The sequence below is a fragment of the Planococcus citri genome, chromosome 5 (assembly GCF_950023065.1).
Source record: "Planococcus citri chromosome 5, ihPlaCitr1.1, whole genome shotgun sequence".
Classification (NCBI taxonomy): Eukaryota; Metazoa; Arthropoda; class Insecta; order Hemiptera; family Pseudococcidae; genus Planococcus; species Planococcus citri.
The window spans coordinates 32,097,818-32,112,415 of NC_088681.1; the positions used below are offsets into that span (position 1 = coordinate 32,097,818).

The 14,598-nt window shown below is 35.4% G+C and overlaps 5 protein-coding genes across 6 annotated transcripts; 3 read left to right on the forward strand and 2 right to left on the reverse strand.

Moving 5' to 3' along the window:
* Nucleotides 1-4: 4 nt before the first annotated feature.
* Nucleotides 5-3,596, reverse strand: LOC135849473 (probable phosphorylase b kinase regulatory subunit beta). Its single transcript, XM_065369920.1, has one exon. The coding sequence runs from the start codon at nucleotides 3,386-3,388 to the stop codon at nucleotides 137-139; it is 3,252 nt and encodes a 1,083-aa protein (XP_065225992.1). The 5' UTR covers nucleotides 3,389-3,596; the 3' UTR covers nucleotides 5-136.
* A 384-nt stretch (nucleotides 3,597-3,980) lies between these two features.
* On the forward strand, nucleotides 3,981-5,930 carry JMJD4 (jumonji domain containing 4). 2 transcript variants are annotated; one of them, XM_065366010.1, is made up of 6 exons: nucleotides 3,981-4,138; nucleotides 4,220-4,472; nucleotides 4,544-4,692; nucleotides 4,937-5,085; nucleotides 5,188-5,431; nucleotides 5,507-5,930. In XM_065366010.1, exons 2-6 carry the CDS (start codon nucleotides 4,223-4,225, stop codon nucleotides 5,906-5,908), a joined length of 1,194 nt encoding a protein of 397 aa, XP_065222082.1. In that variant the 5' UTR covers nucleotides 3,981-4,138; nucleotides 4,220-4,222; the 3' UTR covers nucleotides 5,909-5,930. The 2 variants fall into 2 exon arrangements, with proteins under 2 accessions (XP_065222082.1, XP_065222081.1); XM_065366009.1 differs by having other exon boundaries at nucleotides 3,981-4,472.
* On the reverse strand, nucleotides 5,877-8,890 carry LOC135846740 (uncharacterized). Its single transcript, XM_065366008.1, has 8 exons — nucleotides 8,592-8,890; nucleotides 8,342-8,512; nucleotides 7,870-8,151; nucleotides 7,490-7,789; nucleotides 7,141-7,407; nucleotides 6,752-7,065; nucleotides 6,473-6,677; nucleotides 5,877-6,387 (listed from the first exon to the last, which is right to left on the reverse strand). The coding sequence occupies exons 2-8, from the start codon at nucleotides 8,502-8,504 to the stop codon at nucleotides 6,197-6,199; spliced, it is 1,722 nt and encodes a 573-aa protein (XP_065222080.1). The 5' UTR covers nucleotides 8,505-8,512; nucleotides 8,592-8,890; the 3' UTR covers nucleotides 5,877-6,196.
* A 1,520-nt stretch (nucleotides 8,891-10,410) lies between these two features.
* Nucleotides 10,411-13,321, forward strand: LOC135849195 (protein SSXT-like). Its single transcript, XM_065369505.1, has 5 exons — nucleotides 10,411-10,696; nucleotides 10,797-10,873; nucleotides 10,954-11,035; nucleotides 11,122-11,302; nucleotides 11,380-13,321. The coding sequence occupies exons 1-5, from the start codon at nucleotides 10,637-10,639 to the stop codon at nucleotides 12,333-12,335; spliced, it is 1,356 nt and encodes a 451-aa protein (XP_065225577.1). The 5' UTR covers nucleotides 10,411-10,636; the 3' UTR covers nucleotides 12,336-13,321.
* Nucleotides 13,322-13,458: 137 nt separating this feature from the next.
* Nucleotides 13,459-14,523, forward strand: trsn (translin). Its single transcript, XM_065369509.1, has one exon. The coding sequence runs from the start codon at nucleotides 13,733-13,735 to the stop codon at nucleotides 14,417-14,419; it is 687 nt and encodes a 228-aa protein (XP_065225581.1). The 5' UTR covers nucleotides 13,459-13,732; the 3' UTR covers nucleotides 14,420-14,523.
* Nucleotides 14,524-14,598: the final 75 nt, after the last annotated feature.

The following is a 14,598-nucleotide window of genomic DNA, read 5'->3' on the forward strand; positions in this document are numbered from 1 at the left end:
TTAATGGAACACTACGATGGGAACATTTAATTGAAAGTTACGAGATTATAAAGGCGCACTAAACTCTGACTAGTAAAAGTGAGTAAGAAAACAAAAAGAAAAAATTCACAAACTAAAATACTCAACAGGAAAATTACTAAGAAATATTACAATAATCTTCGTTGGATTGCTTTTCATCTAATAAAGAAGTTTCTAATTTACTCGTTTTCAATACATTATTTACGACGGCTCTGGCTAAATAGCTGGTAGTGATGGATTGTTTTTTAGCAATAAAAACATCGATATCTTGATCCAAACTTTCGCAATTATCTTTACAATACATTTCGAACGCCTGCCGAACTAAATTATCTAAATTTAAAGATTCTTGGAAAACCAATTCGGGATTTCTAAGTAATATGGTTGAAACGATACATAATAATTCGACGATAATTTGACGATATTCGGGCTGTTTGATGTGAGTCAACGTTTCTTCTATTAACAATGCGAAATTCAATTCGGATCGGGTCATGTTTACCATTGCAGACTGATGAGGAAACATGTATCCTTGAATCCGTATTCCTTTGGGCGTGCGGGTCATTATATCCCAAACTTGCTTATAGAAATGGATCGGAACTCGACACCAACAACCTTCTAGTTGTCTACGTTGTAACGGAGTAATATTTCCTTCAGCGGCCCAATCTCGAACGGATAGTACTTTGAATAGTAGCTGTCTTATTTCCGATGGGCTGAGATTTTCCAGTTCTTCGCCAAGCCGCCCTTGTATAATCAAGTACTGACGCATGGCTTCCAAAACCCATCCTACGCGAATTTTTAGAATACCTTTGAACATGTTCGTGTGCGTTGATACCAATCGACCACAGTATAGAATAATTTCTTGTTGGAGTACGGCGTGAATGACGTTATACATTTGAATGGTTGAATACATAACCGAATGAATTTCTGCCGGTGTCATGGGTTTATCGAAAACAGTTTCTTTGTGACCAATTACGCCTACGGTTAGAAGTCGACCGCTAACTAAAACACTAGTAATGAATGGACTGATACTGTCCACCGTATGATGCAACAAACTACTGCAGTATCGAACTGCGATCCAATACTGTAATGATCCGGCTAGAAAATATAAATTTTGCAGATGCTCTTTAACCGTCTGACCGTTGAATTCGTATTGTTCGCCTTCTCTTTGAAGAATTATACCGAATAATTGAGCCTTGGCGTAAATTCCGGCGCTGTTACGAATCGCATCGAGAACTTCGTAGGTTTCTTTTCCATGAAACTGCGATACGTCGATTTGTTCTTCGGAATAACACATAACTTTCGGTACATCAGTCAAGCTCTGGTAACCAATGTATTCGTGGACTAATTGTTGGAACTTTTGAACTTTTAATTCAGATTTATCGGTCAACTTCATGAAATCCAAGTGTTCGATACACGAAGAGGACAGTAAATTTTGTAATCGGCCAATTCGTACTTTCACACTATCGCAGTAACCTTTTTTAAACATGGCAAGCAGATCAACCATCTTGTTGAACTGAGGATCACGCATATGCTCTTCACGAATCACTAAGCAAACCGTAGGTCTACCAGATAATCTCCAATACCGACAGACGAACTGGATCTCTGTTTTAATATCGTCAATCAACAAAGCCATATCTCTGTACAAGTAAAACTGGGATACTTCGAAAATCAGAGGATAACATAACACGGTCATACCGCAAACACGGTAAATCTTGCTAGTACCGAGTGAGCCGACAGGACGCATTGGTCGTCCAGTCAATTTGAGTTTTTTGTTCACTCCCAAGTATTTGTAAACTTGTTCCAGCTGTTTAGAAGACCAAATTTGAACGGGTTCAACTTCGTGAGGAGTCTGTGTTTGGATACCGTAAGTGCCCATCATGGCTTGTAAACGCATCGATTCGGCAATTAGGACTACTTGTACAACCAAATCTGTAGCCGCACCTTGAAAAGCTGAATACCTGGCGGTTTTACGCGGTGTACTATAGGACGGCAAAAATCTGCGTATAGGGTCCAGTTCGTTCACGTGCAACAGTCCGGCAATCAGCAATTGGGCGATCACGTACAGAGCTTGATTCCACAGAAATAACGATTGGTTATCTCCCGACCATTCGCTGGATGGTAATCTGGTTTGACTTCCATACTCGGCTTTTTCCGATTCGATGAGTTCTTTAGGCACATAATAATACATGGGAACGATCGGATCACCATGTTTGTCATATTTTATCACATTTTGTAAAAGTTGACGATAGGTTTCAACTTGTTCGTCGTTATTTTTGAAAACGCCGTCGATCATCATGAAAAGAAAAAACAAAGGCCATTCGTTTTCAATATTCTCGAATTCTTTCGTTTCACCGACGTTATAGAATCGTCTGTTGGCATCTTCTAATACGGTTTTATAACCATCTCTGGGAAATCTTCGAAAACCGTGTCGACCTTTCAGTTTGCGAACAATATTCGATATGGTACCATCGCAAAGTATTTTTTCTTGGGTAGCGAAAGCTGGAAAAGATATAGTAGGTAGTAACGAAGCGTCAACGTCTTTTGAGCAAGATTCTCTGGGTAACAATGTTTCGAAAATACTTCGATTACGATTATGGGCGTCGATGTCTACATAAACGACGCTCCACGCTGCGCCCTTTTCTCCGAATAAATTGCAGCCATTGATAGCTTCCAAGGCACTTTTCGCCATACCGATGGAGCTGGCGTGGATTTCGGGAGTATTATCGTTGTATTTACTGCCTCGTTCCCACATGCCGAAATCAGGAGTCCTATAAGCACGTTCGACATAATACACCAGGGTTTGTACGAACGATACTTCGTCTTGCGTATAAATAATTTGTAATCCCGATGCGATCATTTGGACTAGGAAAATCAAGTATAAAGAGACAACGTCGATTTGTAGATGCGAATATTCTCCGTCGTTGAATATTTCGGTTCCAGTAGCTAAATGAAATTTGCTATGTAAAGCGTAATCGGAGCATTGCTTCATTTTGAATAACTCTATTCGTGCAGCTTGGCGGATCCAGCATTCTAGAATACCTCTCATACATTTGACCGCTGATTGACCCAACTCGTAAGATTTACCACGATCGTCGTCTATTCGTCGATAAGCTTGGAAGAGGCTCCAAATCGCAGCTGCGCAATAAATACTGTCTCGTACACTGGCAACTTTGGCATCGCTTGAAAGTGCCGGAAAAATACCAGTTATAGGATGCTGGTATCGGAGTAATTGTCTTTTTACGATACCATAATAGACGTCGAGTTGTTGGACTGTTTCTTCATAGTTGGATACTCTCGCGTGAGATTCGATGTCCATTTCGTAAACACTATAATGACGCATTTTACGCGTCTTCAAACGATCATTGTGCGACATGAAAAAGCTATTGACTAAGTTTTTTATCGCGAAATGTCACTCTCACCGCATGAATTTCCAATATCCTGGTCACGATTCCATGATGATTTTTATACGCATCGCGAAATGAGAAGTATTATTGCGGATTACTCATTAAAAATAATTAACACAAATTATTAAGTTCAACAAAATTTGTTTTGATCTTCGTTATCAATTAAAAATAAAAATGTACGCAGATGAATTTCCCCGCGCTTTTCCCCCCGGAAAAAACCCTGTTGCGCTTTTGTAAAAGTCTTGAAAATTGGTAATTAGGTAAATTCGGTAACAATGCCAAAGTGATTAAAATCATTTTTTTAAAGCGATTGAAGTTTTATATATTTACTTTTAAAATTTTAAATGAGAATTATAATTTCACAAATGCTTAATTATTATTTAAATATTCCAAACTTTCCTTTGAATTGCGCAATTTTCAAACAATTGTAATATCTTGTAAGAGTTGAAATTACAAGTAATTCGGAATTTGGGACAAAAGATCAGTGGAGGGGATCAGAGAGAAGAGCGAAAAATGAATGGGAGGGGATTTTATTTTTAATTATCATTCTTATCAATTTTTATTTTTTTTATCAAAATTTTTTTTTGAAATTATAAAAAAAAATGATTTGATTTTGAAATTTTTGAAAAAATAGCGAGTGAAGGAGACAGATCTTCTCCTTTTTGTATTGAATTTCTATTTCGAATTCTTGAATTGAGGTTCAGTTCAATGAAATCAGAGTAAAAAAAAAGTCTTTTTAAAAAATGAAGCACTCTTCAGTTACTTGTTTCACTAATTATTTTATAAATTATTATTTATAGATAATGATGTCGGTAGACGAAACTAAATTGATTGAAATTGATCAAGGATCAGATATCCTTCGTCGTGATGGCGCGAGTAATCATGATAATAATAACATAGATCATTTTGATGGCGATTACAACGAATTCTTCAACAATCATCTTTTATCAAACACACCTTGTATAATTCGTAATTCTACAAAACGATGGAAGTGCTCGTCATTATGGGTTAAAAATTGTAAACCCGACATTGATTACTTGAATTCGAAATATGGTAAATCCTATGGTAGCTGTATCTTACATGTAATGTATCTCAATTTATTCTTTTTTGCTTACCTATTTTAGGAGAAGCAGAAGTTCCTGTGGCTAACTGCAATGAAAAATATTTCAATGCCCAGTCTAAATGTTGTATGAAGTTCAGTCAATTTGCTGACTATTGGAAAAAATTCATTGAAAATGGTTACCCATCTTCGGAGCCGTGCCTTTATTTAAAAGTTGGTATATTAAAATTTTATTTATTATATGTATTTATGATACAAAATGAACTTACTAGTAATTGTTTTCAAAAAAAATTTTCTTGAAGCAGGTCTTACTGTGAGAAAAAAAGTGAGTAATTACTGCACTCGAATGAATGAAACCACTTGTATCAATATAAATAATTTCGTAGGATGCAATACGATTTATACGAGTATATGTAAACGTAGCTATGGTTACCTAATTTTGAACTGAAATTCACAGGATTGGCATTTCACTAGAGATTACCCTGATGAAAATGTCTACACTGTGCCTTCAAAATTCAGTAATGATTGGCTGAACGAATATTATACCGCTAATCCAGAACTGAAAGATGATTATAGATTTGTGTACATTGGTCCCAAACACTCTTGGTATGATACTTACCACCCTCATCATCATCATCATCGAGTCGTATAACCGCTCGAGGTGGCATCAAAGTGGTAATTAATTTTCATCTTTGATTATTTCTTTAGGACACCTTTCCATGCTGATGTTTTCACCTCGTACAGTTGGTCAGTAAATGTATGCGGTGAAAAAAAATGGATTCTGTTGCCTCCTGGGGAGGAGCAAAAAATGAAAGATAAAACGGGAGAGTTACCTTATAGCATATGCGAAAAAGACTGTGATAATTTAGGAGTTACATATCTGATTGTTTTTCAAAAAGCTGGCGATGCTTTATTCGTACCTTCCGGTTGGCACCATCAAGTTTGGAATTTGGTAATTGAAAACAAATTTCTAGTAGGTACATATTTTTAACCAAACGTTTGCATCTATGCGTTCAATTGTTTTCAGATGGATACCATTTCTATAAATCATAATTGGATAAACGGATGTAATATCGATAAAATGTGGTTATCAATGAAGCGCAACCTAGACGATGTCCAAAAAGAAATCTCTTGTTTTAAAGACACCATGGACAACTGGCACAGCCATTGTCAGCTGATTCTTAAATCGTGTTTTGGAATGGATTTTGAGGATTTTTATAAGTTGATTATGTTTATTTTAAAATGTAGGAAATCATGCGTTGATAGAAAAACGCCACTCAATGTTTACGGAGGCTGGGTTATTGGTCCAAATCATTTAAATTATGATTATCTTCAAGTTAGAGAATTGATGGAAAGTTTCCTCAATGAAGAAAACGTAAAATCATTATTAAAAGAGAAAACCATTAAAGATTCATTTATTTTTTTATAATTAAATATTTCACGATTGTTCATTTTTTTAGATTTTTTTTTTAAATGTTGAAAACAACGCTGTTTTATTAAAAGATTTAAATCAAGTTCTTAGATGAAGTTTTCAAGTAGCTACAAAAATCGACATTAAAAAAACTAAAATTATTTTAGGAAGCTTGAAGCACGTTTATAGCAAATAAGTACTTTGGTAACGAATACTTGACTGGATTAAAAAATCGACTATTAAAAATAAGAATACTAGATACATAAATTCCGAAAATTCTACTCGAAGCGATATAAAAGTAAAAAATTAGGCTGAAGAATCGGATAGTTTTTCGTTGATTTCTTTTTTCAAATCGTACATATGAATGTAAGACTTCAATGTAAAATGACTTCTGGTAGCAGTTGTATCCATGAAATAATTTTTTTTCATTTCTTCAAACGTTGAATAGTACGTGACCAATTGATATGTACAGTTTTTGTTTACATCAAGGATCAACACTAAATTCGTTCAGAAAATATTAAAAACGAACAGTTGCATTAAATAGACGCAAATCTGACCCAAAGCAATGCTTAAAATACTTACAAGAATTGTCTTGATTTTTGGGATTTGGTTGTAGAGTCTCATTCGATACTTGCAACTGCAGAATAGGATTTAAACTCATGTTAATAGTTTGCAGAGGTTCGCCCAGAGGAGAATTGAATACGACAATAACAGTACGCTGGTATATGTATCCAACAGAATATTGGTAACTCTGCTTATTAATTTTCAATTTTTTCACTTCGTCACCCTGCAATAGGAAAATTCATTAAAACACATTACAACATTACATAATTTTCTAATCCATAATTAATTATGAAGTACCTCGTACTCGTGCTCCCAAATCTTGAATACAAATCCAAAAGTACTAGAATCGTTAAATGCAAAAGCAATTGGTTTCATTACGTACGTATCTAAAGATTCGTGCGTCCAAACAGTCTTATTATCGTTATTGATTATATCAATTTTAGAAGTGCAATTATTGGGACAAAATGAGCCTTCATTCTGTACAACCATTCGATAACCATTAATAATACTTTCATTAGAGTTACGGGATATGTGTTGAGGAATGCGCGCATTTTTTTTCGTCTCCGGGGGTATATTTAGGTAATATTTTAGAGAAACATTTTTCTCTTGACCTGTAAATAAAATTTTACATGGCTGATTAAAACAGAATTATAATTTTCTACACTCGCGGGAACGCCAATACGTACTAGAATCGTTTTTCAGTTGACATAAATAACTGAGATTAAGTCCCTCGATATATTTTAGATGTGAAATTTCAGTGCATTCGTTATTTGTAATATTATTCAACAGTACGGTTCCGGATGCTCCAGAAAGTAACACAAGTTTATTGATATCTTTGATAAAAGCCAATTCACGAACTCCATCTCCATCCAAATCAGGAAGCACGACGGGAAACTGGTGATAGTCTTTGTTATATTTAATGTTTTCACGAGGGAAAGACCAAAGAGATTTTCCTATAAAACATAAAACAACAAGAGATTCATAATTCATTATTAAATGCCTCATTTTTACACACCTGTCATGTTGTCGATTTACCTTCGTCAGAAGATATCAGAGCTACGAAATTTTTCTCGCTAAGAACGACACATTCATCGACAGTACGATTCTTCAGTTGTATTAATGAGCAGTCAAGTTCCGTAGGAATGCGGTTGAAGTGCTTGCGCCAAATTTGTTTTCCACTTAGACCGTTCAGCAGTAATAGATCTCCCCCCACAGGTGAACCCAAGTCGCTTCTAATCAACGGTGAATCCATTAAAATTGAGCCACGAGCCATAAACAGTAAATTGTGGTGTTTTCCAAAGATCGCTCCAACTAAATTAATATCACCTTTGAGTTCTAGAAAAACAATCATATTTTTCAAAATCAGTTATCAATACGTCGATAAAAATAGAAAAAGTAAAAACGTATAGAGTTACCTTTATCAGGAAAAACGTACGCCCATATTTTGACACTTTTTTCTTTATTTTGGGAACATGAACAATTACTCCAATCGCAAGGTAGAATGATGAATACAACGATTGTACAAATGCACAGAAGAATAGAAAGTACCAATGAAATTTTTCTCTCCTTCGACATAGCGGTTAGTTCACACGATACATTCTCTCTGACGGTTGGGAAAATATTTTTAGCCTTCAAATCAAAATTTTCCGAGTTCATGATACGAAATTTGGATGGGTTCGTAAAATTCAAATCAGCATCTACAAACAATCAAACCAATTGCATCATTATGACATTCTATTCTAGATGTCAGCTTCGGAGATTACTAATGAAAAAAAAACATATCCATTATGTCATTGCTTCAAATTGACTTGCTGATAGATTATTAAAAATCATCAGTTTTTTGAGGTTGTTCTGTTCCAGACGAGATGAAAATTATCCATAACTCACCGAGTTCATGATAATCGGCAGATTGGATACTTTTCCGAGTGATAATTTGAAATCCATCTTTATAGAAACTTTCAAGTTCTTCTTCTGAAAGTTCAGATTCTTCACTGTTCAATTGGGGAACAAGTTTGTAACCTGCCCTCTGTCCAGGTGAAATAACTGACATTTGGCCATCTGAAAAGTAAAATTTCTGCATGAATTTACGACAGTTTTACGACCGTAGTTCAACTGAAAAAATATCAATGCTGGGTACTTGAATATCATCGAGTGTAATGACTTGTTGGTTTCAAAAACTTGAAGTTGAAACTGTAAAATTCGCTCATATTTGAATACATTCACGGGAGATTCCAACTGACTGTTGATTAGTCAAAACTATGATTAATATTTGCATTAGAAACCCTTCGAATTTTTATTATTCATGAAAACGCGAAGAAAAAAAGAACCCAAAATTATTGAATAATTTTTTATCAGCATCAACGATTATTGATAAAAACTGTGCCAGACATACGAATTACGACAACTCATCGAATTTTTCCATGAATTTTCAGTCTTCTCTATTTTTTTTTCCACAACCCAACAATTGTCAACAATTTTTTGATAGGCATGAATAATTGCTTTATAAAAAATTAATTTTTCACGAAAACATTTTGATTTTTGAATTTTATAACCATGGAAATTGATATTTAAAGAAAATATCGTCGACCGTATATAATGGACGAATAATTCAAATGGCAGGAAATGACGCCCACATTTTGGATGCAGAATCCTGGAAACGTTCTGCACATGCGCCAAACATGATGCTTACGGTGCTGGCGGAGAGAGAGACGGTTCCCTGGTTCAACCAGTAAACCGTCTCTCTCTCCACCAGCACCGTAAGCGTCATGTTTGGCGCATGAGCAGAAGATTTCCAGGATTCTGCATCCAAAATCTAGGCTTCACATTTTGTCATTTTTTCACCGTTGAATTATTCGTCCATTATATACGGTCGACGGAAAATATGGACTATGGAGTCGTAGGTCAAAGGTCAATCACCTTGTTACCCAATACCACCTATAGTAAAAGGCCTGAGCGCTGAATCGTTATCACCTTCTGACGTCACCACTAGTAGATGACTCGATTGTGTTTACCATTTGAATTTTAACGTACATTTAAATGGCGAGTTCGTGAAACAGAGTAAAACTTTCGTTAAAAACGTTAATAAAATGATGACATTTTAATTAATATTTGTTCTAAAATGTGTTGTAGTGATGAGATATTGTTGTTTTCAACTACTGGTGGTGTTGGATTACTTTATTTTTGTACAAAGTGAATTTTTCGCGATCTGTTTGTGTTGTGACATTGTGTGATTCGGATGTGTAGATATCTTGTGAAGTGAATAAAAATGAAAACTGATGTGTACTAGTGCCTGTGTTTTACTGGAATAACATCGCAGTGAAATGAATAGTGAACCATATAATCTAAAATGCGTTTTAAATCTGCATTGTGAATACAACCATCCAACTACAATGGATGGATAAGGTTATCTAATCAAGAATCAAGAAACCATCAACATCTCAAACCAATTAGATGATTTTAGTGGGATTTTGACAAGATTCGACGATTATTTAATTATATTTCACCAGTGAGTGTTGTAATATCCGCCAAAAGGTATAATTTTGTCAAGTTTATGTATAACTTTCATCTTTAATGTTGAAAAACAGTGTTGTTTATAACCTAATTTCTTCATTTTTTTTCATTAAAATCATTCCTACATGATCATGAATTCATTATTCATGTAGATAAAATATGAAAAATAAAATTTTCCCAGGATTTAATTCGTTTGAGTGCATTTTTCATTCAATTCTATAGTGTATTATGATATGTTAGATACGTAAGTACTACCAAGTAGCGATGACGTCACAAAACAGCGCTCAGGCCTTTTACTATAGGTGGTATTGTGTTACCTCACCAGTCGGGAGCGCTGTTCAAGTACTACCGACAAAAATTCGAACGAAATCCTTCCACTCCACACCACAAATCACAAGGCAAGAAATCCATTCCAACTTCCTTCCAAAGTCCACCGAAGCCTCTTTACCCCTTCCTACCCCTACCCAACAATAAATTCAACCAAAATTTACCCTGATAGTTCTCAAATTCTATTTTATGAGAAACTGAGAAAGTTCACACTCATTTACATTTCTATCAGAAAGTTAATTGCTTCTGTGGGCCATAACAGGGTTGCAATCAATCTTCAGTAATTATTCGTAAGTGTTAAGTTTTGATGAACGTGTAAATTTGTGAATTGAATTTTCGCAGAAAATGTCCGTAGCTTTCGCTCAAAGAGGCAGGCCTCCTCCTAACCCGACTCAAATTCAAAATGTAAGTTTCATTTGTGCATCGTTTATGTGTAGTTTATTAAAATCTGTCAAAATAAGTACGTTATATCAAGTATTCTCTTTTAAATGTGTTTCATTTTTAGATGTTGAATGAAAACAGTCAATTACTTCAGACTATTCAAGAGTATCAAAATAAAGGAAAAGCTCAAGAATGTGTGCAGTAAGTAGCTATTGTTTTACTTATATTGATAATCAACTCTGAAAACTACTTATCTTGATATCGTCTTTAAATTTGTTTAGATATCAACAAATTTTACATCGAAATTTGGTATATTTGGCTTCAATCGCCGATTCTAATCAAAATATTCAAGCATTGCTACCTGTGAGTGTGTTTACTTATTATTATTCGTATAAGTGCGCTGATTTTATTCCAGTTGAATGAAAATGTTCATTCAATGTGTATTTCAGCCACCACAAGGCGTACTTGTTCCTCCCGTTCAACATGGGATGCATAACGCTAACGCGCCGCCTTCGCAAGGAGCTGTGCCGCCATCTAATGAAATACCTAATCCACAAGCACCTCCGCCGAATAACTTCCCTCCTCAATCGAACGTATATCGTGGTCAACCTCAACCTGTGAATCCGCAACGTGAGTAGATGAAGTCCGTCTATGTAAAATATCTTCCCAACTTATAAACTAATTTTTACTATATTTATTTATTTCAGGACCGCCTGGAAACGCCGGCCCACAACAGTATAGACCTAATATGCCAGGATATCCACAACAAAGTCCCCATCAAAACTTCGGCAATAACCAGTACCCAGGTCCGGGTCCAAATCACGCTCCTCCTCAACCTAATTATAATTCAGCATCGCAGCAACCTCCAGGAGGTGCTCAAGGAGGTCCTTATCAGCCGTCACCAGGCAGTTACCCACCTTCACAGGCACCAAGTCCGTACAATCAACCTGCTCCCAATAGTTACGGTCCGCCATCTTCAGTTTCTCCAGGAAATCCAAACTATGGGCCGCCGGTGCAATCGCAATCTGGATACCCGAATGGACCTGGTTATCCTCCCAATGCGCAACAACCGAATTATGGTCCTGGTTATGGCCAATCTGCGTATGGCCCCGGCTCGCAAAACATTGCGCAAGGAGCTCCAAATGCGGGCTATCCTGGTGGGTATCCACCGTCTAATTACCCTGCACAACAAAACAGCTATCCTCCCATCAGTGCGGCGTCTCAAGGAAATGTCAACCCACAACCGGCTTACTCCCAAACAACAGCTTCTCCTTCAGCTTCTACTCAAACGTATCCCGCCAACAATGCTCCAAATTATCCGCCCGTATCGCAGCCAAATCCGAACAACCCTCCTAATTCGTCTTATCAGTCCAATCCTTCGGCGCAAGGACCTCCTCAGCCTGGTTATGGTCCAACGCCTCCTGCACAGAGTCATCCTCCACCGCAATCATATCCTCCGAATCAGGGTCAGCCTCCTCAAGGATATCCAACGCAAAATTATCCTCAACAAGGATACGGACCTCAGACATACCCATCAGTTCCCGGACAACCGGCTGCAACTTATCAGCAATATCAAAGACCACCTGGACCCCAACCTCAACCCGCTCCACAAGCACAGCCGTCGCAGTATCCTAATTACAATTATCAACCTCCTCCTCAGTAAGATTGATGGGGAATTTGTTCGGTGTAAGTTAATAACGTTGTGATTCAGGTGTTGGACTACTATTTTTTTTTTTTTTTTTTTTTTTACAATGATTCCGATTATTTACTACTTATTTATTGACTTACGATTAGTTTGACTTTAGCAAGTCCGAAGTGTACAAAGTATTTGAAATAATCCGTGTCCTCTTTATATTGTTGTGTTTAGGATTTAGAAGCTAATTTTTTAATTCTAATAATTCAATGGCACTGGTTGTCACTTGTGTGAATATTTGTGAATGTTATTTTTTTTTTTTTGGTTCGATTTGTTGTTTTTGAGTTTGTTCTTATTCCGACTGACCTGATTAAGTGTATAATTTTTTGATGACATAAAAATCCGAAGTTTAGCATTCCGTAAAGTAGAAAAGAAACAAATTTTAATTGAATTTCATACTCCGTTTTTTAAGAACCTTTGCTGTGATATTTGAATGTTAATATATAAGTATTAATTTGTGAATGTAGTAATTGAAAAAAAATTGTACCTATTATTTAACACAGTACAAGTATTCAGGTATAAGCGTCAACTTTTCTCTTCGGACAATGTTATATTTTTAAATTAATTTAATTAAGGGGCTTTTTGCTTGCTTATTATAATTTAGTAAGCATCTAGAATGATTTTTGGAGCGAGCGTTTTTTTTGTGGTAGCAAAATTATGGGACGTCTGTTTTATTAAAAATATTGTTTTTGTGTATTAGATAGTAGAGATAAATGGCGATATACGCTTTTCATAGAAAAGTAGTAATTGAATTTCATACATTCATTACATTAAATTACTAATTATGTTTAATGCATCATAGTAAAATTAATGAATTCAGGACTGCGTTTTTTATTTTTGCTTGAAATTTTTTATCATCTGCGTTCAAAGCGCTTTTGTTATATTTTTATGTGATTGTAAAATATTATTAATTTGTATTTTGAATTTAAAATAAAGTTTAGCTTTTAAGTTCATTATTCGTTGTGAATTTTTTATCGTGTTTGACATTTTCTGATTTTCCCATGATTTTCCGCCTAATTTCCGCCGAGTTTGCAGTTTTGTGTTCACTCTTTCATTTTTTTTTACTCAATGTGGTCATCCTGATTAACCAAACAAAACAAAACTTCATGCGGGAATGTGTTTGATTGATAACTAAATTGAATGAATGGTCAGAATGGTGAAAAGTAAAATTGGAACTGTGTGTAAGATTTTTTGAAATTTTCGTGTATATTTTATTTGTGCTATTATGACATTTAGTATTGCTAACGATTCGTATGTATCATATTGATATCGTTATTCAATTATTTTGCAATTGAAGTAAATTTCTCAGTGTTTCTTGATTAAGTTCGTGCGATTAAAATAATTACGCATTTCGGTAACGCTATAAAATGGAGACAATTATGCAAGTGTTTACGGATTTTCAAGAAAATCTCGATCGTGAACAGAATACCAGGGAAGTGATAAAGAATACTACCAAAGAAATCGAAGAAAATAGTCGTAAAATCATAACTCTTCTTCAAGTAATTCATCAAGAAGAAGGATCGCAGCAAATTCCGGTAGCTTGTGCAAAATGTAAATCAATTTTAGAAGACGACGTTAAACCTGCCTATATCCAGTTATCTATGCAGATAGAAAAAGGAATGTATTACAAATACAACGATTACTGGAAAATAGCTTCTCAGAAGTTGTGTTTTTCTATTGCTCTTATCAATTACTTGGAGAAAACGGTGTTAATTTCTCATGAAGAAGTTGCTTCGGTGTTGGGTTTAGCTGTAAATGAGAAGGAGGGCTTTCATTTACCGATTGAAGATTACTTATTTGGTCTGTTGGCGTTGGTTAGCGAATTATCGAGATATGCTGTGAACGCTGTCACGAATGGCGATTATGAGAAACCAATGCAAATATCGCATTTTGTATCTGAGATTAATGCTGGATTTCGTTTGTTGAATCTGAAGAATGATGCTTTACGTAAAAGATACGATGTTTTGAAATACGATGTCAAAAAAATAGAAGAAGTTGTGTACGATCTTTCTATCAGAGGGTTAAAAACTCCTAATACCGAAGGCAAAAATTAACCGTGCTCATGAGTTCCATTTTTGAGGAATTGTGTTTTCTAAAATAAATATGCTTAAGCGTTTTTGTTTTATTTTTCGGAATAAATATTGCTTTCAGTTTTGTATTAGATTATTTCATTTGAATGCATTATTGACAGACGAGTGAGAGTATCGGATAATGTTGATGCTTATCTGGAGGA